The sequence below is a fragment of the Hyperolius riggenbachi genome, chromosome 1 (genome assembly GCF_040937935.1).
Source record: "Hyperolius riggenbachi isolate aHypRig1 chromosome 1, aHypRig1.pri, whole genome shotgun sequence".
NCBI lineage: Eukaryota > Metazoa > Chordata > Amphibia > Anura > Hyperoliidae > Hyperolius > Hyperolius riggenbachi.
In genome coordinates this window covers 337,667,924-337,694,140 of record NC_090646.1, presented here as the reverse complement: position 1 = coordinate 337,694,140, position 26,217 = coordinate 337,667,924, and the positions used below count along the sequence as shown (strand labels likewise).

Below are 26,217 nucleotides of genomic sequence, written 5' to 3'. Positions count from 1 at the left end.
TTCTTTAAATAGGTGTTTTAAAAAAAAATAAAATAACCTATTTTAAGTGCCTGCGTCACTTAAGAAGTAACACAGCCGCACTTTACTTCCTATTTGCGTACTTATGTATGCAATAGAAAATAATGTGTGAGGACATCTTGTGGCCAAATAGTAAAATTACACCTACAGACATTAGGGACTAAAAATGTTTTAATATGTATGTCAAGAGGGTGTCAGGCTCTGCATCTGCTGGTGACATGTCTGTGAATATGCTTCATGAACTTCCTCTCTTCACCAGCAGATGTCAGTATAAACTCATCTTGAATCATGTTGTTTCTCTGCCTGCCAGCAGAGGGCTCACTCCTCCAGAACTTGTACTTCTCTACAGACTATTGTTGGGAGGAGATTTGGATGATCACCTGATGTCTCTGCACAAGGATATAAGCCAAGCCTGAGCACTACTTCAGTGCTAGCTCATTGTATCTATGTTCAGACCCTCCTAGCCTCAGTTATTGGCCCTTGTATCTTGTGTCCTGTTTATCCTGTGTTCTTGCTATCCTGTGTATGACCTCTAGCCTTGCTCTTGGCGATTATTTGCCTAAGCGACTACATTGTATGGTTTGATATCTTGGTTCATGTTTTGCCTGTATGACTGCCCGTTAACTTGCTTCTTGTATACTGCGAATTATCTCCATTATATATTTATAAATATCTACTGTGTATATTTAACCAGGTTCAGGAGTCTGTGTGCACACAATAGTATATATACATTGAGTTGCTCTGCATTACTCCTTATGCAGGGAGATCTACTTGTACTGTATATACTCCGGATGGCATGTCTATGTCAATCTAAATACATTTGCGTGCAGAGTTATTATCTTGTGTATATGTCTGAATATCTTTGCATTTATTGCCACAGCTGTGCATGAGATTTATCATTTATTGCCATAGCATTTATTGCCATTGCTGTCACGTTCCTTTATGTACATTGCTGGTCACGTTCCTTTATGTTTTTGGTTAATAAACTCTCATTATTCATTTACTCCTTGTCTCAGTATTTCAGTCATTTCCTGAACAGTGACATTTCCATTTGGTTGCAGGTCTTGTGCATTGCCCACAAAAAGTGCTCGTAAAGTGCAATGCACAATTCGAATGCAAGCCTGACAGAGGGTATATTATTATTAAACTGCTTGAAATTAGAGATGTATGTAAAACTGAAAAAATGCACCTTTATTTCCAAATAAAATATTGTTACCATACATTGTTCTAGACATATAATTTAAACCTTGCAATAACCGGAACAAATAGGCAAATAAAATGTATGCTTTTATCCACAGTTTTACGTTTTATGTTAAAACTATAATGGCTGAAAAACGGAGAAATAATGATTTTTTCCGTTTTTTTTTCTTATTATCCCCCTTAAAATGTATTTAGAATAAAATTATACTTAGCATAATATACTACCCAATGAAAGCCTAATTGGTGGCAAAAAAAAAAGGTATAGATAATATTGTTGTGATAAATAGTGATAAAGTTATTGGGGTATGAAAGGGAAAAGGGCTGAAATGTGAAAATTCCTCTCATCCATAAGGTGAAAACAACCCGCGGGCTGAAGTGGTTAAACATGTTTATAAATGGGATCTCATATGGAAGCTCTAAAAAGGCAGCCTGAGTAAGGAAAGGTCTTACCTAAATCATTAAAGTCCCTCTACCCTCAAATTTTAAAATCGGACACTAGGGCTAGTGCTGTGACATCAGCACTGCCCTGCCTGTCTTTTCTGCCAATACACAACTCCATAGACAAGTGGTACAGTATATGACCTGCTTCTCTCCTTGGCATCTATTATTCTGCTGAGAGCTAGAATTGCATCTCTGACAGCTGGATTCAGTGATGCTGTGGAGATCCTATCTCCCATAGACAACCAAAAGGCCATGTGTGCACATGTACAAGCTAGGATCTAACCATATCTCACTATCAGCGACATGGTCCTAGCTCCCATTACAGTGCCAGATGCTGGGAAAGGGGAACAGACTGCATACCACTTAACTGTGGAAAAGTGTAAGTGTAAGTATATTAGACACCCAGGGCAGGGCTGTACCTACAGAAATGTCATATATGCATTTTTGAATATAGATAGACTTTAGGTCTACTGTACAATGTATGGGATACAGCAGTTTATGGATGAACAGGCATTAAAAAAACACAGAGGCAGCATAATATGGCAGTACTCTGGTAAAACAAGGCAAGCACACAGTTTAAGCACTGTTTGACTATTATAAACAGTTATTTAGAACATAAGCTAATAAATATGAACAAAAAGAAAATTCTTCTTGTCAATGAGACAACAGGACTAATTTACTAAGGTCTTTTCAAACAGCTCCACAAACTTGAACTAGATTTAAAAAAATAAAAAAATCTGTTGCTAGGTAATAAAATATTGCAACCCTCAGCTGATGTGTTGACACAGTGGAGAAGTTAGACAAATAGTAGTTGTGTGATTTAGTCTCATGCAACAACCACAACTAAGTACATTACTTATCTGAGACACGCTTATGCACTTTGAGTTCTACACGAGAAAAGCGCTTTACAAATGTTGTGTTGTATCTACAGTGAGATGTATTCTCCAATAAACTGAGGCCATCTTGGATTCATTTAAAAAAGATAATTTTGCCCTCATTTACTAAGACATCTCCAGAGATCTCCAAGTATCTCGAGTAGGTAAATCATAACTGGTTCAGCAAACCTGGACCCAACCTGATAAACACTTGTCTGCTGTTATGTGGGTAGGGTTTGCCAATCTCACTGGGATTAAACAACATGATACACAGGGCTGCTGAGAGGTTTATACATTAGTGGAGGTGTGACGCCAGCTGCATATACAGGTAGTCCCTGGTTAACGAATGAGATAGGGACTGTAGGTTCGTTCTTAACCTGAATCTGTTCTTATGTCAGAACATTGTGCCATCTCTGTCCCTTGTACCTCCTCTGTGCCTCCAGTGTCCCTTTCTGTGTCCCCTTTGCCCTTTGTACCTGTTTATACAAGTTTAAAAGCCATTTTTTTCTTTTATTGTTTTTATAATCAATTTTCTCAAAAACTGCAAGTCCAATTTGAAAACATTTTTTTTGGCTTGTTCCCATGGAAACAGAGAATCCATGCCGTTCGTATCAGCGGGTCGTTCGTAAGTCGGGCGTTTGTAAGTCGGGGACTACCTGTATCATCCACAGCAAGAGACTATATTAAAGAAAATCCAGGACAACCTGAGATTATTAGAAAGAAATGTCTCACTGTGGGTGCCTGTGTGAGAGTGAGGTAGATAACTGTTAATTTACTAACATACAGCAATCGCTGCTCTTTTCATATCACATATGTGAGGGTTGCAATCTTTCAAACTTGGATACATGGATAAAATTGCAGCAGCAAGAGATTTAAAAAAACAAACAAACCAGTCTAGGTTTGCTAAATCACTTGTGACATACCCAGTGGAGATGTCATAGTAAATCAGAAGATAGTTGGACATACCTTAGTAAATCATAAGATGGTTGGATATACCTTAGTACATCAGAAGAAGATTGGAGATACATTAGTAAATCAGATACCTTAGTAGATCAGAAAATGGTATGAATATACCTCAGTAAATCAGAAGATGGTAAGATATATCTCTGTAAATAAGATGGTTGGATAAAAGAAAAAAATCAGTCCAGGTTTGCTAAATCCCTTGTGATATCCCCAATGGATGTCATAGTAAATCAGAAGATAGTTGGAGATGCCTTAGCAAAGCAGAAGATGGTAGGATATACCTTAGTAAATCAGATCATGGTTGAAAATATCTTAGTAAATAAGAAGAAAGTTGAAGATACCTTAGTAAATCAGAAGACAGTTGGAGATACCTTAGTAAATCAGCCCCATAGTGTTGGATATTTGGTTCTTGATTGTCTTTTGTGCGGATTATTTATATAATTAAACTTTTATTGCTGATACCAGTTATAAAAATGGTACAGCAGATTACATTTATAAAATAAGTATTCACTTTACTGTTATTTTTTTACTAATTGCAAACTGGCACACAAAAACATTGGACAATGTTCATTTGTTCCCAATATACATGACTGCTGAAACAATTGTGTTTTGTAACTTTTTGTGGGAATTAATCATATTCCTAATGGTAGCAATACAGAGTTAAATTCCTGTCCTGCTATATATAATGAGTGGTAATACGGACTTGCCTACTGTCTGTTTCCTTTTCTGTGGTCTGTAGGTTCTTCATATTTGAAATCTTTGACCTTTGGTGTGAAGATTAAAGAACAACTATCAAAGAAACAGTTTTTTCTGTAAACCCCACATACTCATAGAGCTTTTACCTAGCAGCAATAAAATGCTTTTCAGAGGTCTCTCAGCACAGCCTGTGTGAAAAAAAATGTGTTTACCCAGCTGTTTTGTAACACTTTTGTGTCGGCATCGGGGTCGGGGGAGGCAGAACTAAACTGTAACCTGGATGTAAATCCCCAATTTCCAGACATGTTCATTTGGAGCACAGAGGGGACCCTAGTTTCATTAGATTCATAGGCTTGGACAGGGTCCATGCTCACCCTAGAGGTGGTGACATTGACAGAGCCCTTTTACAGCTAGAATCCCGTTGGATCTTTGACCTCAAGGCCACTGAACCAAAGGGTTTAAATGACAGTATTAATTACCGGGTATTTCTGCCTACTTAGTTCCCTAAAACTATTTCCTGTGTTCCTGGAGCTTGTTAGTGGGTCTCTGTTCTAGTTTAAACAACAAACATCTCCCTCCTGGTCTCCCCCTTTCCTGTGTACGCTTTGTTACATCTTGAGGGGTCCTTATTCCGGGCCCCGTGATCCTCTCCTGTTGGGGTTCTCTCTTCTCACATGTGGCTATTTTGTATTTTTTTTTGGCCATTTATATATGTGCGGGTGTGTTTATGTACACCCATGCAGGTGTCAATATATAATTGTTATGTGGGCTGGCCTCTCTCCACCTCTCTTATATATATATATGTGTATATGTGCATTCATGTGGATCCGCGGTTTTGGACATGACGCCCCTGAATTTAGGGTGCTTCCATGCCCATGACGCGAATCTATATATTGGGGATTGCAATTTAATATCATTTTATTTCAATAATTTATACATTCCCTTTTTTCCTCCCCTGTTGTGCCACCTATTGTCCCAGGCGATGGGGGATGTTATACCACCTTTATTATGTGTGTTTACTGTCTATTTATGCGTATTGTTTGTTTTAAGCGGCTGCGCTGTCCGCATTGACCCGTCGCTCCGCTCCTCCACCTTCCCCATTGGGCGGCCCCCTTCCGACGTCATCCGTTCGGCGCAATGTGACGCCGCTCTGTGATGTCCTTTGGTGGAGCGCATATGCGCTCCAGCTGTCGGCCGCCCTCACACCCACAATACTGTGGGCGTGTGGTGATGATGTGTGCGACTGGGGACGGGGTGGGATGGGCTGCGCAGCCGCATTTAGTATTTATGGACGCCGTTATGGCGTCCATGCATATACCAACGCTGTCTGCCTTTGAAAAGGCCGCCAGGTGCGGCGAAACATGTCAGGCTCCTCCTGACAGCGTCTCCTCTCCTCCATAATCTCTGAAACCTGCACCCATTTTTACCTATCTGCACTTTTTACACCTGGATCACCCGGATTAGCTGTTTGGCAGCACAGAGGATGCGGAAGCCCACACTTGCCTTGCCCTCTGGATCATTTCATTGGAGTCTGGTAAATATAAGGGGACATCGCTTTATGCATCTATTTGCTTGACTGGCTGCACATGCCCTGCGACTGGGGGACTGCTTGTATCATCTGCTACATGTGCCTACACCTTGTGACAATCATCTGTCTTGCATCAGCCTAGACCCTGCGATTGGGGGACTGCATGCCCACACATTCATCTTGCATGCTGTCAGTTTGTTCTACATGCTATCAACCTGCATGCCATCAGCTTGCTCATCTGCTATTTATTTGCTTCAAGTTTGGGCTTATCGATGTTGCCATCACACATGAACTTGCCTCCTTGTGCCCTTTTCATGCTTCAAGAAAACCTTCAAATGTGTGTTGCTCGCATTCATGTGCTTCCTTTGCTCCCTGCATGGTTGGCTTAAACATTTCTGGCCTTGTTTGCTCCATCAATATCAGTGGCATTACAACCATCTATTTTCATCAGTTGGTCTGTCATCTATGGTGCAGGTTCCGGTTTGCACATAGGGGACTGCAGCCCCTTTTGTGTTTGGAGGGTTTTTTATGAGGAGTATTTTTCTATTGGGTACTTTGGTTTTATGGGATATTTGTATTTATGTTATATGTTTGATATATGGGATTTATATGAATAAAGTTTTCTATCTTTTTCATGCACCTAAGAGCCAATTCTCATTTTTTATTTTTTTGGTGTTCCCAATATACATGACTGCTGAAACAATTGTGTTTTGTAACTTTTTGTGGGAATTAATCATATTCCTAATGGTAGCAATACAGAGTTAAATTCCTGTCCTGCCATATATAATGAGTGGTAATACGGACTTGCCTACTGTCTGTTTCCTTTTCTGTGGTCTGTAGGTTCTTCATATTTGAAATCTTTGACCTTTGGTGTGAAGATTAAAGAACAACTATCAAAGAAACAGTTTTTTCTGTAAACCCCACATACTCATAGAGCTTTTACCTAGCAGCAATAAAATGCTTTTCAGAGGTCTCTCAGCACAGCCTGTGTGAAAAAAATGTGTTTACCCAGCTGTTTTGTAACACTTTTGTGTCGGCATCGGGGTCGGGGGAGGCAGAACTAAACTGTAACCTGGATGTAAATTGTTTACTTTACACTGTGTGGCAGAGAGAGGCACACAAACAGAATCAGGCACACAGACAGAGCTTCAACTGATGATTATTTACACCCATTTGAAGTTATATTTCTGCTTTCATTCTGAACAGATTCCAGTCACAGTATTAGAGCCAGTGAAGATTGTTTCTGTATGCTGGATGTGCTGGGCACAGTCCTCCATATTAATGCGCAGAGTGAGAACTGTTCTCTGTAAATGTGATTTTCTACACATAAAACATGACAAGATGAAAAAAATGTTTGTATTGCTATTTGCTAGTAATTACTGGAAATATATGTGGCATTTAGAATTTTAGTTAACTTTGATAGTTGTCCTTTAAGTTTCTTCCTGTGTGTATCTTCCTTAGTACAAATGGAGTTGATGCCTTTGGTCTAGTAAAACCTGATGGCTTGCTATAGACCAGTGTTACTCAATATTATTATTGCATGTACATCTTTGTTAATGACCCCACTAGCCAAGTACCCCCAGTTGTGGGGAAAATCATCACAAGTACCCTTTGATGCTTCTGTTAGGCGTACACCATAATTGTGCATATGTGCTATTTGAATTTACCCTAATGCTTTAAATTAGTTACAAGTACAGTACTTATTTAGGTTTGTTTATAGGTAATCCTTTAACAAAAAATCTCAAAACTTTGTATAATGGATTGACTATTACAAGGTCAAGTATGCCCTGTATCCTACAAAAGAAGCCCCTGGGGTATGCATACAATGTGTTGAGAACCTAGGCCATAGATGATATGAGCATTTTTACAGCTCTTCCAAGGAAGCATGTAGTATTTTTTGGAAGTGTAATATGTCTAAGAGAAATAGTGCAGACCAAAGATTTCCTACACACACAAAGGTCATTCATTTTAAACATGAATTAAAATACCTACCAACTGCAAAAAAACAAAACAAGAAAAAGCCCCAAAAAATAAGATAGCAGAGGAGTCTTTATTATCACGCATTATATATGTTTATACACTAACTTAAAAAGCATATTTTAACACAGGTTAATTTTAAGGGAAAACCCAGGTTTTGTTAAATAAAAGTACCCCTCAGTAATATAAGTTATTGCAGTTAATTTCTTCAACATCTTTTTGTAATATGCTCCAAGAGATACTGAAAAAAGGATTCCTGTTACTGAAAACCTTTTGTAATACCGTAGTAAGATAAATTGGCTTTTTCACACCTTCTACTTTGTTCAGAGATAATACTTTTGTCCCTGGAGATGTACAGCAAACAATTTGTTTCCCTAGTTCTCTCCAGGCTTATCTGAGATTCAGATCCAGAATAATATTCAGTTAAAGTGGACCTGAACTTTTGAACAGAGCAGAAGGAAAACAGAGAAATACACCCTATATGTATTTAGAGAGTTTAGCCTGTTGTCATTTGTGTCTAATCACAAGTTGATCTCTCCCCGTGTCACATGACTGCCACGACAGATAAGCTCATTTAAAAGCACAGGATGTTAACAATATGTCTGCTTCCATGACTCAGGAAGTAGAAAATGTGCAGATTTTCTTAGGATTTGTATCAACGGTAACAAAAAAAATGTTTTTTTGTTTAAAGGTTATTATGCTGTTGTGTATCTTTTAGAGCAGAGAGGACGTTCTGAATTCAGATCCGCTTTGAGGTACCCATACAGCTAACGATTTTCATGCCTGATAGACCAAAAGACAGATCTCTTTCTGATAGAATCTGATCGGTGAAAGATCTGTTGGCCGTCATAAGCTGCAGGCTGATTCCTGATCGATTTCAGCAAGCCTCTGGCCTCTGTTACCCCTAATGTTTTATGTCTCTCCCCCGTGCTGTTATACTTTACCTGTCACGCTGTTCCCCGAGTGCTGTACTTCTACATTTGCACCCCCGCGTGGTTTCCGGTGTTATAGCAGGTGGAGCACATGTGTGACACACACAACACACTCCCCACGTTCGGGACCCACATGACTACCCATATGTGGGTAGTCATGTGGGATCCGAATGCGGAAATCACTTAGTGTGGATAGCGGACAGGTAAAGAATAACTGCACAGGCACCAGGGGGGACATAAAACCCTGGGGGGGAGGGGGCGGGCAGCATGTGAGCTACCATTGCGCTCGTCATTAGACCCGATATTGCATGGAGTTCCCGCCGCATACCCAATCCAGCATGTCAATCTAAGATTTTCCAGCATGTCCGATCGATACACGCAACCAATTTCGGCCTGAAATTAGTTGCACCGTTGATCTGGGAATGCTCTTGGTGGTACTGATTTTTATTATCATTTTCAAATCGATGGTCGATTAGCCGCCTAGTCGAGTGATGTGTGGGCACCTTTAGGTGAGTTGGTCATCTGTCTACTCTAGAGAGAAAGTTGAAAACTTCTGCAGGAGATAATTGGTGAAGTACAAACATTTTTTCATAGGCATAAATCAGATTATTCCTATTCAATGCCCAATCCAATCATACTTTATGAAGTTCTCCTTTAAAGGTAAAATGTTCCAATCTATCATCTGTGTAACAGTTTGGTCACAGTGGAAATTATGCACAGTATAAGGTTTAATCAATGACTTCAACTTCTTACCAAAATCTATTTCCTACAATTAGTTTTTCCCTAATATCTACACAACATGCACAATGATTAATTACAGGTTTGACTGAATATGCAGAGCAGCGATGCTTCTGCATTCGTATCTCAAATATTATATATACATGTCAGAGTTAACCTTATCAGTAAATCTTTAGTGCTTTATAAGAATGACCAGTTGTTTGACCTTTGCTAGCAGTCACTAGGGGATAAACTACAGGTGTTGTTTGTGATACAGAAATTAATTGGTAATAAGAGATTAGATTGCAAGATTGAATGATATTAAAACTGTTCATATAGTTTATCCAAAACCTGTATCAGTTTCCAGTAAGATCTTGATATAAATGAACATTTAGGAGGCTATAAGGATGATTTACTAAGGAGCAGCATCATGAAGAGCAGTGAAGCATCTTCATCCAACTGGATGAGTGTAATTAACACAGCCTGCCTGTTTTGATATGGTTCTCCAGGCTAGACATCACCACAGAACAAAAATGATCCTGTAAATCTGGCCTTGACTTGCCATCATAAAGCCACCACCCTAAAATGTCCTTGGTTATTTATATTCATTTAGAGAGATTAACACTCACCAGGCCAAAATGTATTAAGGTTCATCCTGGCTGGATATCTCTGGACAGCATAAATCAACCTGCAAAGCTGGGTTTAATACAAATTGATATGTTGCAGTCTTTACCTTGATTACATACTGGATCACAAAGAGGATTGCTGAAAGGTTAGTGAATTGTCCCGTCACACATCCTAAACTATCTAATTTTGGGCCTGATGTACGAAGCACTAGTAAAATAGCTGTGCACAGGTGGTGCACTTCATTTTTACCAACACTAACAGCAGGAGGGCAGCGCACATTATCCTACTAGCACAACATACGTTACCGGGGTAGCACGTGTGTTGCTATTGTAAAGCATGGTATACTCTGCGTGTACAGTGCGTTACGATAGCTATGCATGCATAACCACAGTAATGTGCATTGCGCTAATTGAATAATGTGTGCTGCTCACTATGTCATTTTGCGCATCAGGCTCTTTTGTGTGCAAGCATTTTCAACCTCTAATAAACTAACCTCTGATAAACTGTCACTAACATCTGTTATGACCAAGGTGAGCATAGTAAACCATTGCCACTTAACAGAAGACAATGTTTTAATAGATCAGTTTAGTTTTAATAAGTCATGTTTGCAGGATTTTGCATGTTTTCACATTATTTCCAGGCTTGTAGAATCTTAGTAAACCTGGTCCTGTGATACATTATTTAACTGGGCAACCTCTTGTAGGTTTGTATGTCATTTGTATTGTCTGAAAAGTATAGTTTAGTGCCATTTGTACTTTTATTGTACAGACATTTGGAGTATAATTCTAGTTTAAGCATTTAACAACATACTGTATAAGTGTGCATTGTGCATTACATGTATTGGTTCGTTTATCGAATTCTGCTTGTTGATTTTCTTTTATAATGACCTTAACATTAGACTGTAATGGTCCCATTACCTGTCCTGAGAGATTTCTGTAGATGATTTTTACTATTCCATGTCAAGTTTTGTGTGAATATTTCTAGAACTGCCCTAAAATACTGGGTTCTGTTTTGGACATATTAAACATTTGTTTCTGGGGGTGGCATTTGTATTGATAAATTATATTTTGTTTTTTCATTTAAGGTTGTTTATACAAACCCTGCTTTGCTTTATTGTTTATTTTCTCCCCAAACTTGGATCTCATACATGTGCTCCATGTACTAAAGTACCATGAATTTGGCATCCAACAAGTATGTGTGTTATTCATTAATTATAACAATATTGTCTATTTTCTGGAAAGCGTAGAAGAGGCACTCAGCTCCTGGAATGGTGAGTTTTGCAGTTCATACCAGCTCTGCTCAGTCATACACAGTAGATGTAATTGGCTGGTTAGGGCAAACTACTTAGTAAGAGCCACCCAATAGCCCTTGTAATCAGTATAAATGGAAGATACCGTAGACAAAATATTAGTTCAGACATGAGGCACACCTTTCAGTTCGCTAACTGTAAATAAGCAAACTTCACAGTGTCTGAATGTAATTGACTAGTGTGTCACCATTCATATCATTTTCATATTGAACTTTCTAGCTCCACCTTGACCAGCAGCTGAGGCAGGCCCATCAACCTTACGGAATGAATACTCTACTGAGAAGTTATTTTTATGCTGTCCTCTTCCTCTGCTCCACACAAAGAGAAGTAGAAAGCAGAAAAGTACAACCCCCAAAAAGGTAATACAGCCCATGGCTGTTGACACCAGAATGGTCTTCAGATCTAGAGTAAATTTCAAGAAAACATGGGTGTCATTGTGAGAGGTGTCATTGTATTCTGACAAATATAGAGTTCGATTGGAATATGGGGAATTGTCACTTTTTACAGTCAGTGTTGCAAAGTAAGTGTCATTTCCTCCAGCATTGGTAGCAATACATATGTATGTCCCACTGTCTTGCACTTGAGCATATCTTATTTCCAGTGTACCCTCTGGCAGGACAGTAGATCTACCTACACTTCTGGTTGTAATCATCCTTCGTTGAGGTGAAACCCAGACAATAAGAGGAACAGGTTCTCCATCAGCTTTACAGTGGAATGACACTGGCTGCCCTTCATGGGCTGTGATGTGTTGGAGCTTTCTGTCTCTAATTTTGGGCTTTTGGCATGTGAAGTATTCAAAAAGTATTGAATCTGGAAAATCACACAAACCATTGCCTTGAATTTCAGTAGGTGAAGCACAGACAGGCTGATGGGCATCAAAGTTAAGGGTCTTTCTCCTCTGCAAAATCCACAGTAGTCGACAGTCACAAGCAAGTGGGTTGGCATCCACCCGCAGAGTCTCTAGAGTATTGACAGACTGGAAAGTGTTCTCCTCTAAAGTTGACAGGAGATTATTGGAGACATTCAGCAGTCGTATTTGTCTCAGTCCATAAAAAGCTTGGGATTCTACCATAGTAAGAGAAGCTCCTACTATGTGAAGCTCTCTGAGCCTGATTAAGTCACGAAAAGAACCTCGTTGAATAATCCTGATAGGATTATAGGAAAGGTTTAGATATTCTAAATAAGTGAGACTTCTTAGAGCAGTTACTGGCACTGAGGTAAGGTTGGTGTAGGTGATGGAAAGAGATGTAAGATTTAGTCCTTGAAAAGCTGTTGCACAAATATCCTCTAGAAAAGGCCAGCAGTCAATTTCTAGTTCTTTGAGGCTGGAAAGTTTTTGAAAATTTTGCTCTTCCAACGAACTGATGCCTAAATGACGAAGCTTAAGGATTTCAAGGCTTTGTAGGTAAGACAGTGAGTCGGGAGATATAGAAGTTAAGTTGCATTTTTCAATCGTCAGTTGCTCAAGTCCAACTAGACCAGAAAAGGCTTTCTGTGATATGTACAACAGTTCATTGTCTCCAACTTCAAGACTTTTCAAGTTCCGTAGATCCTGGAAAGTAAAATCTAACAAAATGACAATTTTATTTTCACTAATGTCCAGCAAAGTCAGGTTGCCAAGTTTGTTGAACACTCCAGTTGGAATAAGTTTCAGCTGGTTACCTTTTAGCTTCAGGGTTTGTAGGTAGAAGAGGTTGGCAAATGCTCCTGGCTCAATTATTGAGATAATATTTTCACTAAGGTCCACTTCTTCCAGCTGTGGGAAGGTAGAAAATTCTAAAGGATTGAGACATCGAATACGATTCTTACTTAGGTCCAGAAGCCTTGTTTCAGAGGGGATGCCATCAGGAATGGCTGAGAGGCGCTTGCGGTGACAGATAACTGAACGTATCTGTGGTGTGCATTCACAACGTGCAGGACACCCTAGTGCCTTTTGTTCTGAGGATAGGAGAAGAAAGTGAAATACTAAAATGTAGGGCCAGCATGATGCCATTTTATTAGGCATCTTTCAAACAGAGTTGCTAACATTTTCGCAGACACCTAAAAGTGAAAAAAAAAAAAAAACAATATTAGAATGAATTAAATTCTTGTAATGTAAAAATATTTTACAAAACCCAGACAAACATTGCACACTTAATCTCCAGCTTTCAGTATTCACAAGAAAGCTGCTTGCCGTCCAGTTGAAATAAACTGGAATTGACAACCCATGTCAATCAATAGGCGGGTTCCACCTAATGCATTTTTTGCATGTGGAAAACAGACTGTTGCTTTTTCAGACAACATGCACAGTATCCGTATTTCATCACACTGGAACTGCTGTGGAAAACATGCATGTGTTTCCCATGCTAACATGCACAGTGTCTGGAAAACTGCACATAAAAATACAGGTGAAATACACAAACATTAGTGGAAACCGGACCTATGTATTAGAAACATGAATGCCTTAAATGTCTCTAGGCTCTGTAATAGGGTTTGCATTAGATTAGGACTCTAGATTCTAGACTTACCGGTATATAACACTACAATATACAGTATAAGAATACAGGTGAAATTTGCAAAATTATAATATCGCGCAAAATTACATTTATTTCAGTAAATCAACTTAAAAGGTGAAACTAATACATGAAATTGACTAATTACATGCAAAGTGAGCTATTTCAAGCTTTTATTTGTTATAATTTGGTATAATTTTGATGATTATGGCTTAAAGCTTATGAAAACCCAAAATCTCAGAACATTAGAATATTGTGAAAAAAAATGATATTCTAGGCTCAAAGTGTCATACTCTAATCAGCTAATTAATCAAATTCAGCTAATTAATCTAATTTATCCTATTTCATATATTAGTTTCACCTTTTAAGTTGAATCATAGAAATAAATGGACTTTTGAACAATATTCTAATTTTTTCAAGTTTCACCTATATTCTTATATATTGTTACATAGTTACGTAGTTATTTGCGTTGAAAAAAGACATACGTCCAGCGAGTTCAACCAGAGCACAAAGTACAACACCAGCCTGCTCCCTCACATATCCCTGTTGTTCCAGAGGAAGGCGAAAAACCCTTACAATGCATGGTCCAATTAGCCCCAAAAGGGAAAAAATTCCTTCCCAACTCCAGATGGCAATCAGATAAAATCCTTGGATCAACATCACTGGGCATTACCTAGTAATTGTAGCCATGGATGTATTTCAATGCAAGGAAAGCATCTAAGCCCCCTTTTAATGCCGGTATAGAATTTGCCATAACTACTTCCTGTGGCAATGCATTCCACATCTTAATCACTCTTACTGTAAAGAACCCTTTCCTAAATAAATGGCTAAAATGTTTTTCCTCCATGCGCAGATCATGTCCTCTAGTCCTTTGAGAAGGCCTAGGGACAAAAAGCTCATCCGCCAAGCTTTTATATTGCCCTATGATGTATTTATACATGTTAATAAGATTGATGTCCCCAACTGTATCAGTAGTAGTTCTGTATACAGTGTTGCTGCATTAAAGAGAGGAGCAGAGTCACAGCTTTAAACACGACAGAAGCTTTTTGCTTGGAGAAAGTGACCTGTAGCTTGGAGTAACGCATGGTTTAAAATGCATAAATGGGGCTTTACCTTGCATCTCTTTAAAAAGGGTGCAAGGAAAAATGGTCGCTAAATACCATAATTATAGCACTTTTTTGTAATAAACTGTATTTTATCATAATCACTAACGCCTAAAATAGCCGCTAGTAGAATATCTGTAAATTTTCCGATATTCTTCTATTTGCAATACAAATAGTAATATATTGGCAAATGATACGGATATTTTACTACAGCTAAACCTTACCCTATTCTCAGATAGAAAGCTCCCCCTACTGATGCCTAAACGTAACTATCCCTCCTGCTGATGCCTGACCCGAAAAACCGCCCCCACATGCCTACCCTTAAAACCTCCCTCTTGACGCCTAAACGTAACACTCCTCCTGACGCCTAACCTTAAACCCCCCCCCCCCCCCCCCCCACTGATATCTACCCTTAAAATATCCCCTTCCCCCATTGACACCTAACCTTTGAAGAAAATACTTTTTTGTAAGGTTCGCTTTACCTTATCTCTCTCTATTAAAATTGCAAAATTTCGAAATATTACTTTACAGAGACTTCAAAAACATGCATGTGCATTGGTAGTTGTTTCTCAGTATCTAAAATGTTTGTCAGTCTGGAAATAAATAAGCACACAGCTTGCCAAGCTGTGTGAGTCTGAGGACACGTTCTCTACATCCTGCTGCCAGGGCTGGATATTTGGAACTACAATAGCTTCAAGGGGAAGGAAGAATGTCTTGTTTCATTATTCTGACAGCACACCCTCTGTGTAAGCTGGCATATGTTATTTTCCTATTCTTATACCAGTGATATTTTTTACAGTATATTAGGATTTTAACTGCTGGTTAAAGAGGAACTCCAGTGAAAATAATGTAGTAAAAAAAAGTGCTTAATTTTTTACCATAATTATGTATAAATGATTTAGTCAGTGTTTGCTCATTGTAAAATCTTTCCTCTCCCCGATTTACATTCTGACATTTACCACATGGTGACATTTTTACTGTGGGCAGGTTATGTAGCTGCTCCTAGCTGTTTTGGCTGTTAGAGACAGCTGTAAACAGCTAATTCCTGTCTGTGAACATTGTTACATTGTGGCAGTTTGCCCAGAGTACCGCGGTACTCAGAGCTTTTTGTGGGTGGGGTTTCAGCACAAAATCAGTCATACAGCTCCCCCTGATGGTCTGTCTGTGAAAATCATTATATTTCTCATGTAAAAGGGGGTATCAGCTACTGATTGGGATAAAGTTCAATTCTAGGTTGGAGTTTCTCTTTAAGGTCTGTGTTGATTGGGCAGAACCACTAAGCTGGTCTAACAGAGGGCACCAGTGTAGTCCATCCCTGCCTGCTTCTAATGAAAAAATGTTAAAGTGTTGCTGATTCCGTGGCTCAGAGTGAACATATACTTATATCAGTGTGTTATCTCAACATCATGACAGCACATACTCATTTACTAATGGCCATGTTTACCAAGTTGCTGTGGGTAACATCATTTTAAGCACTCACTGCCATACATATAATTGTTGGGAGTACTCAATAATTGTGTGTTAAATTATATTTAATCAACTGGATGAGTATTATATAATTATCTCTAATCTAAAAAGTTACTATAATGAATTGAAAGCAGCAAGTTCAGCTATCACTCACACATAGAGAGGTGCTTTGAAGCTTTTTAATGTTTCTGAACTTTTCATTGTTACACATAAATATGACCTAAACTGATGACATAGTTTGTGTACCACAGATCATCCCCCATAATTCAAATAGTAGTTCAGGTTATATTCATTGAGCTTACTAGATAAACAAAAGTAGAACTCTGTGGAAAGCAAACTGGACTTGGTATACCCAATCCCCAGGTGCTATTGTGGGCCAGTTCATCTGAAAAACTCCCAAATAAATTACATTTCGATATGAAATGTTTGTCACATGACTGCTACAACAAGAGCCTCCTATTCCTAGGGGAAATGGTATTACATTATGATAGGTTGCAAAAAAAAATTTGCTAAGACATTCCATAAAAATAAACTTTTACGGAACACATTTTATATTCACTTATGCCACAACAATGGGGATGAAGTGAATTTAACGTTTAATGTTAGTTTATTAACTAGTTCAACACTAAAGGGTTTTTCACCTTTTGGACCAGATCAATTTTCACCTAAAATATGTCCCTAGCTTATTAACTAGTTCACCACTAAGGGTTTTTTCTCCTTTTGGACCAGAGCATTTTTTACCTAAAATATGTCCCTAGTACAATGTATGGCGACAATATTTTATTTGGAAATAAAGGTGTAATTTTTCAGTTTTGTGTCCGTCACTAATTACAAAATAAAAATAACAGTAATATATCATCAAGACATACATATTATAAAAGTTGAGTCCTTAAGGTAACTATTTATATATTTTTTTTAAATGTCACTTGTTATTAATGTACAAGTATTTTATTTTGGTAACTGTGGGAGAGTGGGGGAGGTAAGGGGTTAATTAATGGAGGATTTTATGTATTTTTATTTAATTTGATGTATGTACAGTACAGGCCAAAAGTTTGGACACACCTTCTCATTCAAAGAGTTTTCTTTATTTTCATGACTATGAACATTGTAGATTCACACTGAAGGCATCCAAACTATGAATTAACACATGTGGATATATAGTACATAACCAAAAAGTGTGAAACAACTGAAGTAATTGTCATATTCTAGGTTCTTCAAAGTAGCCACCTTTTGCTTTGATTACTGCCTTGCACTCTCTTGGCATTCTCTGGATGAGCTTCAAGAGGTAGTCACCTGAAATGGTTTTCACTTCACAGGTGTGCCCTGTCTGGTTTAATAAGTGGGATTTCTTGCCTTATAAATGGGGTTGGGACCATCAGGTGCGTTGTGGAGAAGTCAGGTGGATACACAGCTGATAGTCCTACTGAACAGACTGTTAGAATTTGTATTATGGCAAGCAAAAAGCAGCTAAGTAAAGAAAAACAAGTGGCCATCATTACTTTAAGAAATAAAGGTCAGTCATTCTGAAAAATTGGGAAAACTTTGAAAGTGTCCACAAGTGCAGTCTCAAAAACCATCAAACGCTACAAAGAAACCGGCTCACATGCGGACCGCCCCAGGAAAGGAAGACCCAGAGTCACCTCTGCTGTGGAGGATAAGTTCATCTGAGTCACCAGCTTCAGAAATCGCAGGTTAACAGCAGCTCAGATTAGAGACCAGGTCAATGTCACACAGAGTTCTAGCAGCAGACACATCTCTCTCTAGAACAACTGTTAAGAGGAGGCTGTGTGAATCAGGCCTTCATGGTAGAATATCTGCTAGGAAACCACTGCTAAGGACAGGCAACAAGCAGAAGAGACTTGTTTGGGCTAAAGAACATAAGAAATGGACATTAGACTAGTGGAAATCTGTGCTTTGGCCTGATAAGTCCAAATTTGAGTTTTGGTTCCAACCACCGTGTCTTTGTGCAACGCAGAAAAGGTGAACAGATGGTCTCTACATGCCTGGTTCCCACTGTGAAGCATGGAGGATGAGGTGTGATGGTGTGGGGGTGCTTTGCTGGTGACACTGTTGGGGATTTATTCAAAATTGAATGCATACTGAACCAGCTTGGCTATGTTAGGAGTATGGTAGTTACCTCCGCAGAAGGGAGCGGTGAGGCCGCTGCTTCTGCGTCTCATGCGACCGCGGATCTCGCCGCGTCTTCTCAGTCATTTCCATCAGGCAGGACAGGTCTCTCCAGGGTACATCTCAGTAGAGCAGCACACGCGCGCGCCAGGAGACAGGACCTTTATGCTTTGAGGAGGCGGGTCAGCTGACCGGCCGGTCAGCTGACATGGCAGGACCGATCACCGCTCCTGATTGGCTGAAGTGCGCTGGGCGGAACTGCGGGGTTTAATCTGTATTTAAGACCCGAGCTGTCAGTAGCTCATTGTCTGCTGTTGCTGATACTTTGCGGTTAAGTTCTCAGACCTTAGTCCGTTCCCAGTGTGTTTGATCCGGCAGGACCCCGGGGATTCACACATAGCTAGGATTATTATTATAATATTTGAAAAAGTAATTATCATTATTGTATTGATTATCTGTGTATGACTCTTTGCCTGAACTCTTGACTTTGCTCTCTGCCTCTTGATTCTGTACTCTGCCTATCTGATTGTTGCCGACCCCGGCCCGACCCCGACTCTGATATTGTCTCCTGATTTTGTACCTTCGCTCATCTGATCTGTTACCGACCTTTGCCTGTTTCTCACTACGCCTTTGCCTGACGACTCTGTACTGCCTCCTGACCAATCTGTTACCGATATTGCCTGTATGACCACTCTACCTAGTGATAGTCCCTACAGCCAAGGGCTATCAAATAGGAGTACTCCTGTGTTACTGTGCATTAAAAACACGTGTGATCACACTCTGAATAAAGTACTGACTATCGTGCTGTTAAGAGCTGTTTATGATCATTACATAACAGCAGACCAAAAAATCAATGGAGGTGCAGGTCCAGGCGTTAACTGCAGCTGTCGAACAGTTAACTGCCACAGTGGCATCTCAGCAGGCTCAGATAAATCTCTTGTCTGAGACTGTAAATAGAACTCTGAGAGTTGTATCATCATTGCCTCCCTCACCTGTCTGTGAGCCCAAGATGGCACTCCTTGAGATATTTTCTGGTCACAAGTAATTTTAGAAATCGATGTTTATCTTACTTTGAAATGAGGCCCATTTCGTCAGGTTCTGAGTTACAGCGGGTAACACTCATTAAGACCCTCTTAAATGGGGACTCGCAAACCTGGGCTTACAACCTCCCTGTTGATCATGAGGCCCTAGGGTCAGTAGAGGCTTTCTTTAAGGCAATGGAGGTCATTTATGATGACCCTGATGTGGCCGCCGCAGCAGAAAGAAAGTTAAAAAGACTCCGACAGGGGCATGGCACGGTGGAGGACTATGCCTCAGAGTTTAGGAAGTGGGTAGTTTCTTCCAGATGGGAAATTTATGCCCTACTCGATTGTTTTCTCTCGGGGCTATCTGAGTCAGTTTCTGACATCATGCTCAGTCTAAGTGGGAAATTCCCATTCTTCCCATTAAGAGACAGATCTATGTTACGGCAATCAACGATTCCCCGTTACAGAATAAGCAGCCACTCTCGCAAACTCCTCTCCTCACCTGTCGTATTGGAGTATTGCATAGGGAGGAATTGTCATTTTATGTTTTCAAAATGTCTACCTCTCTGATTGTCCTGGGGCTCCCGTGGTTACGTCAGCACTCACCTCAGATTGACTGGAACACCGGGCACTTGTTGTCTTGGTCTCCCGCTTGTCAAGATACTTGTCTTGAGAAAGTTACCCTGTGTTCCACTGAGGTTCAGGTAGAAGCTGTCCCTCCTCCGTATGTAACCTATTCAGATGTTTTTTTGTCCCAGAGCTGCCGATAAACTTCCTCCTCATCAGGAGTTTGATTGTCCCATTGACTTAAGACCAGGTACCATGCCCCCCCCCCCCCCCCCCGGGGACACCTGTACACCTCAGGGGACACCTGTACACCTCCGGTCCAGAACAGGTAGCCATGAAAGAATACATTAAAGAGAACCTGGAGAAAGGTTTCATCCGTTCGTCCAAATCTCCAGCAGGGGCGGGGTTCTTCTTTGTTCAAAAAAAAAGATGGTGGACTACATTCATGCATTGACTATAAAGCTTTGAACAAGATAACTATCCCTAACCGCTACCCCCTGCCACTGATTGATGATCTGTTACAAAACAATTTGTAAATGAAATCTTTAGAGATGTTTTGGGTCGTTTTGTTGTCGTATATTTAGACGACATACTGATCTTCTCCAAGAGCCTCAGGGAACACAGGGAGCACATCAAATATGTTCTGGAGAGACTTGGACAGAATTGTCTCTACGCAAAGCTTGAAAAATGTCTATTTGAAGTGTCAGAAGTTGCATTTATGGGATACATAATCTCTGTTAATGGTCTCTCAATGGACCCCAAAAAGGTCACTGCCGTCCTGGACTGGCCACAACTCGTGGGGTTGAAGGCTCTGCAGCGTTTTCTAGGGTTTGCTAACTATTATAGAAAATTTATTAAGGGCTTCTCCTCTGTGGTTTCTCCTCTCACCAACCTGACCAAAAAAGGGACGGATACCTATAATTGGTCAGAAGAAGCCTGTAAAGCGTTCATGCAACTTAAGACACTATTTTGTGCTGCTCCCATTTTACACCATGTGGATGTGACCCGTTCCTTTATTGTAGAAGTAGATGCCTCCGAAGTTGGAGTGGGGGCTGTACTGTCTCAGTATTCAGGTTCGCAGGGACGGTTGCATCTATGTGCGTTCTGTTCTCACAAATTTTCACCAGCGGAAAAGAACTATGACATCGGTAACAGGGAACTTCTGGCCATAAAGATGGCATTTGAGGAGTGGCGACATTGGCTGGAGGGGGCAGAACATGTGATTACGGTATATACTGACCATAAGAATTTGGAATATATTGAAGGAGCAAATAGGCTTAACCCAAGACAGGCCAGGTGGGCACTCTTTTTCTCACGATTCCGATTCATAAACACAAACCGGGTCATAAGGACATTAAAGCCGATGCTCTATCTCGATGTTTTGAACCTGATACAGTTTAGCCCTCACTCCCAGTTAATATCTTGCCAGAAAAATTAGTGATTGCTGCCACGGAACCCTTAGAAGATCTGACAACCACCTGCTGTCTTATCAGTCTGATGCTCCTGATGGTAGACCAGATGGGGTGCTGTTTGTTCCTTTGCATTTGCGTCTCCAGATTTTACATATGTTTCATAGTCACAAGAATGCAGGCCATCCTGGTATTAGCAGAACAGAAGAGTTATTGTCTCGCAGTGTATGGTGGCCTTCGTTAAAAAACGACTGTAAGGAATTCATAAATTCCTGCACGGTCTGTGCTCGCAGCAAGGCCTCGAGACAGGCACCTGCAGGAACACTGCAATCCTTGCCTGTGCCCACAGAGCCATGGACCCACATATCCATGGACTTTGTGGGGGAACTCCCTGCCTCTGAAGGGTACACAGTGATTTGGGTGGTCGTGGACCGCTTCAGTAAAATGGTTCACTTTGTGCCTTTGAAGAAGCTCCCCTCAGCTCAGGAACTAGCGGATCTTTTTATTGACCACATCTTTCACTTACATGGGATACCAGTGAATGTAATTTCTGATAGGGGGGTACAGTTCGTATCTAAGTTTTGGCGAGCTTTCTGCCAACATCTAGGCCTAACCCTGTCCTTCTCCTCAGGTTACCACCCTCAGACCAACGGCCAGTCTGAAAGGATGAACCAGTCATTAGAGCAGTTCCTGCGTTGCTATGTGGCTGAGTCCCAACATGAATGGGTCAAGTTTCTCTCCTTTGCTGAATTTGCTCATAATAATCTTCGGAATGCCTCCTCGGGTTTTTCCCCGTTTCAAGTAGTTACAGGGATGTCACCCAAATTTTGTCCATTACCAGCAACTAATTCTCTTTTTCCTGCTTTGGAAGGCTGGCAGAATGAATGTAAGAGAGTTTGGTCATTGGTAAGAACCAATCTGGAGAAGGCTTTTGGTGTCCAAAAAAGACAGGCTGATCGGAAACGTTCACCGGAGTGGAATTTTAATCCAGGTGATATAGTGTGGGTCTCCACGCGGCACATCGCCCTGAGAAAGCCTTCAGACAAACTGGGACCCAAGTACATTGGTCCTTACCCTATTACTGAAAGAATCAATGATGTAGCTTACAGGGAGGCACTCCCAGCCACTATGAAAGGGGTAAAATCTTTTCATGTATCTCTGCTTAAACCTGCGGTATATGCTGATTTCTGGAGAACCGGAATATGAGGTTGAGGAGATTCTGGATTCTCGCAGGGTGCGTAATTCTTTGCAGTATCTGGTCCATTGGAGAGGGTATGGTCCTGAGGAGAGGTCATGGGTCTCAGATCATCATCTGCATGCAGAAGAGTTTAAAAAACAGTTTAACTCTTCACATCCTCAGAGTGCATCGGGGGCGTAATGTTAGGAGTATGATAGTTACCTCCACAGAAGGGAGCGGTGAGACCGCCACTTCCTCGTCTGATGCGACCGCGGATCTCGCCGCGTCTTCTCAGTCATTTCCATCAGGCAGGACAGGTCTCTCCAGGGTACATCTCAGTAGAGCAGCACATGCGCGCGCCAGGAGACAGGACCTTTATGCTTTGAGGAGGCGGGTCAGCTGACCGGCCGGTCAGCTGACATGGCAGGACCGATCACCGCTCCTAATTGGCTGAAGTGCGCTGGGCGGAACTGCGGGGTTACCTGTCTGTATTTAAGACCCGAGCTGTCAGTAGGTCATTGTCTGCTGTTGCTGAAACTTTGCGGTTAAGCTCTCAGACCTTAGTCCGTTCCCAGTGTGTTTGATCCGGCAGGACCCCGGGGATTCACACATAGCTAGGATTATTATTATTATATTTGTAAAAGTAATTATCATTATTGTATTGATTATCTGTGTATGACTCTTTACCTGAACTCTTGACTCTGCTCTCTGCCTCTTGATTCTGTACTCTGCCTATCTGATTGTTGCCGACCCCGGCCCGACCCCGACTCTGATATTGCCTCCTGATTTTGTACCTTCGTTCATCTGATCTGTTACCGACCTTTGCCTGTTTCTCACTATGCTTTTGCCTGACGACTCTGTACTGCCTCCTGACCAATCTGTTAACGATATTGCCTGTACGACCACTCTACCTAGTGATAGTCCCTACAGCCAAGGGCTATCACATAGGAGTACTCCTGTGTTACTGTGCATTAAAAACACGTGTGATCACACTCTGAATAAAGTACTGACTATCGTGCTGTTAAGAGCTGTTACTGATCATTACAGGCTACCACAGCATCTTGCAGCGGCATGCTATTCCATCTGGTTTGCATTTAGTTGGACCATCATTTATTTTTCAACAGGACAATGACCCCAAACACACCTCCAGGCTGTGTGGCGACTATTTGACCAGGACGGAGAGTGATGGGGTGTTGCGCCAGATGACCTGGCCCCCACAGTCACCAGACCTGAACCCAATCGAGATGGTTTGGGGTGAGCTGGACTGCAGAGTGAAGGCAAAAAGGCCAACAAGTGCTAAGCATCTCTGGGAACTCCTTCAAGACTGTTGGAAGACCATTTCAGGTGACTACCTCTTGAAGCTCATCAAGAGAATGCCAAGAGTGTGCAAAGCAGTAATCAAAGCAAAAGGTGGCTACTTTGAAGAACCTAGAATATGACATTTTCAGTTGTTTCACACTTTTTGGTTATGTACTATACTTCCACATGTGTTAATTCATTGTTTGGATGCTATCAGTGTGAATTTACAATGTTCATAGTCATGAAAATAAAGAAAACTCTTTGAATGAGGTGTGTCCAAACTTTTGGTCTGTACTGTAGGTGTACTACTTTTACTACTTGGCCACGAGATGTACCAGCCACTTTATTCCCCTGTGTAATGTGAACAGGAGACAGGAAGTGGTGTATGTTTTATTTTCACTTTGTCAATGACCACCGGCATCTCATTGATGCCGGTGATCATTGACCACAGGCACTTTGATCGGTCAATGGGAACTCTGTTCACATTCACTGATAAGTGTACTAATGAGTGGTGACTAGAACGCACAGCGGCCGACTTATATCTACACCGCTGGCACTTTAGATTAAGTCCTGCAGGGTGTAGATATACTGCCCAAACGACGAAAAGTAGTTAATCTCAAAATGTGCATTCCAATCATAATATAGTACTAAAAGTCAGATTGCACAACAATTTAGGGCAACACACTACATCTCGTGATAATCACCAGGCTACATGGGAATTTTATAGAACTAAAAAATTATATATTTCTAAAAGATACATGATCTTGCTTCCAGCAATAAATACAGCGCAATGACTACTGTGAATAGCCAGACCTTTCTGACATAGGATGTGTATGTAATGACTTGTATTTCTGTTGTCTAACAAGAAACAGATTTTGTATGTAATGCATAACCCCATTCTGTCTACTGAGTGCCAAGGGCTGATACAGGATGAAAATATAGAAACAAAATGCTCTAACAGCAGCTCATGAGACTACTATGAGTTGTGATGTCAAAAGGGTCAGTACAAAACCTCATTTCAGCTCCAGCTTCTGGTTGCTGAGACCTTACTGGCAGTATTTATATCAAGGACCTTTTGAAGAAATGGCCTGATGCAAGAATGTGTAGTAATAGGATTCAGAGTATCATGACAGCTTTGAATCTGATTGATGGCTGAAGGGAAGTATCTCCATTTAATAGTAAGACTGTGTCACTATGTCCTTAATATGTCTGACATGGATAGTTCTGATGATCCTGTCTGCATTCAGTGCTTTCAGTAGGATAGCTGTCTTGTGCGAGGGCTGGGACTGGGCATCTGATGGAGCTATTGCAGTGGCAGGAATTGTCAAACAATACCCCATTTATAGTACATCATTCTGATTGTCTTATGCTAGGTAGACCTGATGCAATTTTCTGACAGATTTACTGTCAGATCAACTATTTCCAACATGTCCGATCTGATTTCTGAGCGATTTTCTGTTCACTTCTATGGAAAATCGATCGGAAATCAGATCTGACATGTTGGAAATAGTTGACAGTAAATCTGTTAGAAAATTTGCATCATGTGTAACTAGTATTTGTCTTTGCATTATCTAATGGATTCCATGTTGTAGGTGTCTGAATATTTTGTTATCATCCCACAAAAGAAGACATTGAATAAGATGTTGGACCTGATTAACATAGGTTCTCTCAAGTTGGAAAATTTAAGTGATCCAGCAACCCTTTCTTCTGTCAAATTGGGTCAAAGTGAAAGCTGTTAAATGACTTCTGAAATAGAAACTGTATAGTTATGAAGATGTCACATAAATTCACTGACAGCAAAAGTTTGTTTTGCAGTACAGTACATCTAGTCTTCGACTTGCTGCAGGTGCATGCATGTGATTGCCAAAGAACTCGCTAACATTTCCTAGCCCCATGCTATGATCTGTTATGAATCAGGTGAGATGAAAATTGTTGCCACCTAGAGCAGACAAGTATAAAACCACTTATGTTCTCCAGCATTCAACAACTCGGTAAAACATTAGTAAACCTGGCCTCGTCAGAATAGACAATCTAAATGTATTTTCATCTTCCCTTCTGCTCCCCATATGTTATCACTTTAAAATTATACGATGTCTAGTATGGATGGATATGTATGGATAGTGTGTATTAGTACTTTTGTGTAACTGAGCAGACAATTGTAATATTAAATACTTAACGCAAGAAGAAGTGAAGGCAAGGCTAAACAAATTAAAAATAGACAAGGCACCTGGCCCGGATGGCATGCATCCTTGGGTCCTAAGGGAATTA

The 26,217-nt window shown here is 40.5% G+C and overlaps 1 protein-coding gene across 4 annotated transcripts in view; it reads right to left on the bottom strand.

Moving 5' to 3' along the window:
• Positions 1-1,316: 1,316 nt before the first annotated feature.
• The window catches only part of LINGO3 (leucine rich repeat and Ig domain containing 3), a 133,242-nt gene continuing 108,341 nt past the window's right edge, over positions 1,317-26,217 (bottom strand). For 3 of the 4 annotated variants that reach the window (XM_068233952.1, XM_068233953.1, XM_068233954.1), the window contains one exon: positions 1,317-13,323. In XM_068233952.1, coding sequence (XP_068090053.1) covers positions 11,474-13,288 — 1,815 coding nt within the window. In that variant the 5' untranslated portion in view covers positions 13,289-13,323 and the 3' untranslated portion in view covers positions 1,317-11,473. The remainder of the gene's footprint in view (positions 13,324-26,217) is intronic. The other variant, XM_068233951.1, reaches the window with a different exon arrangement.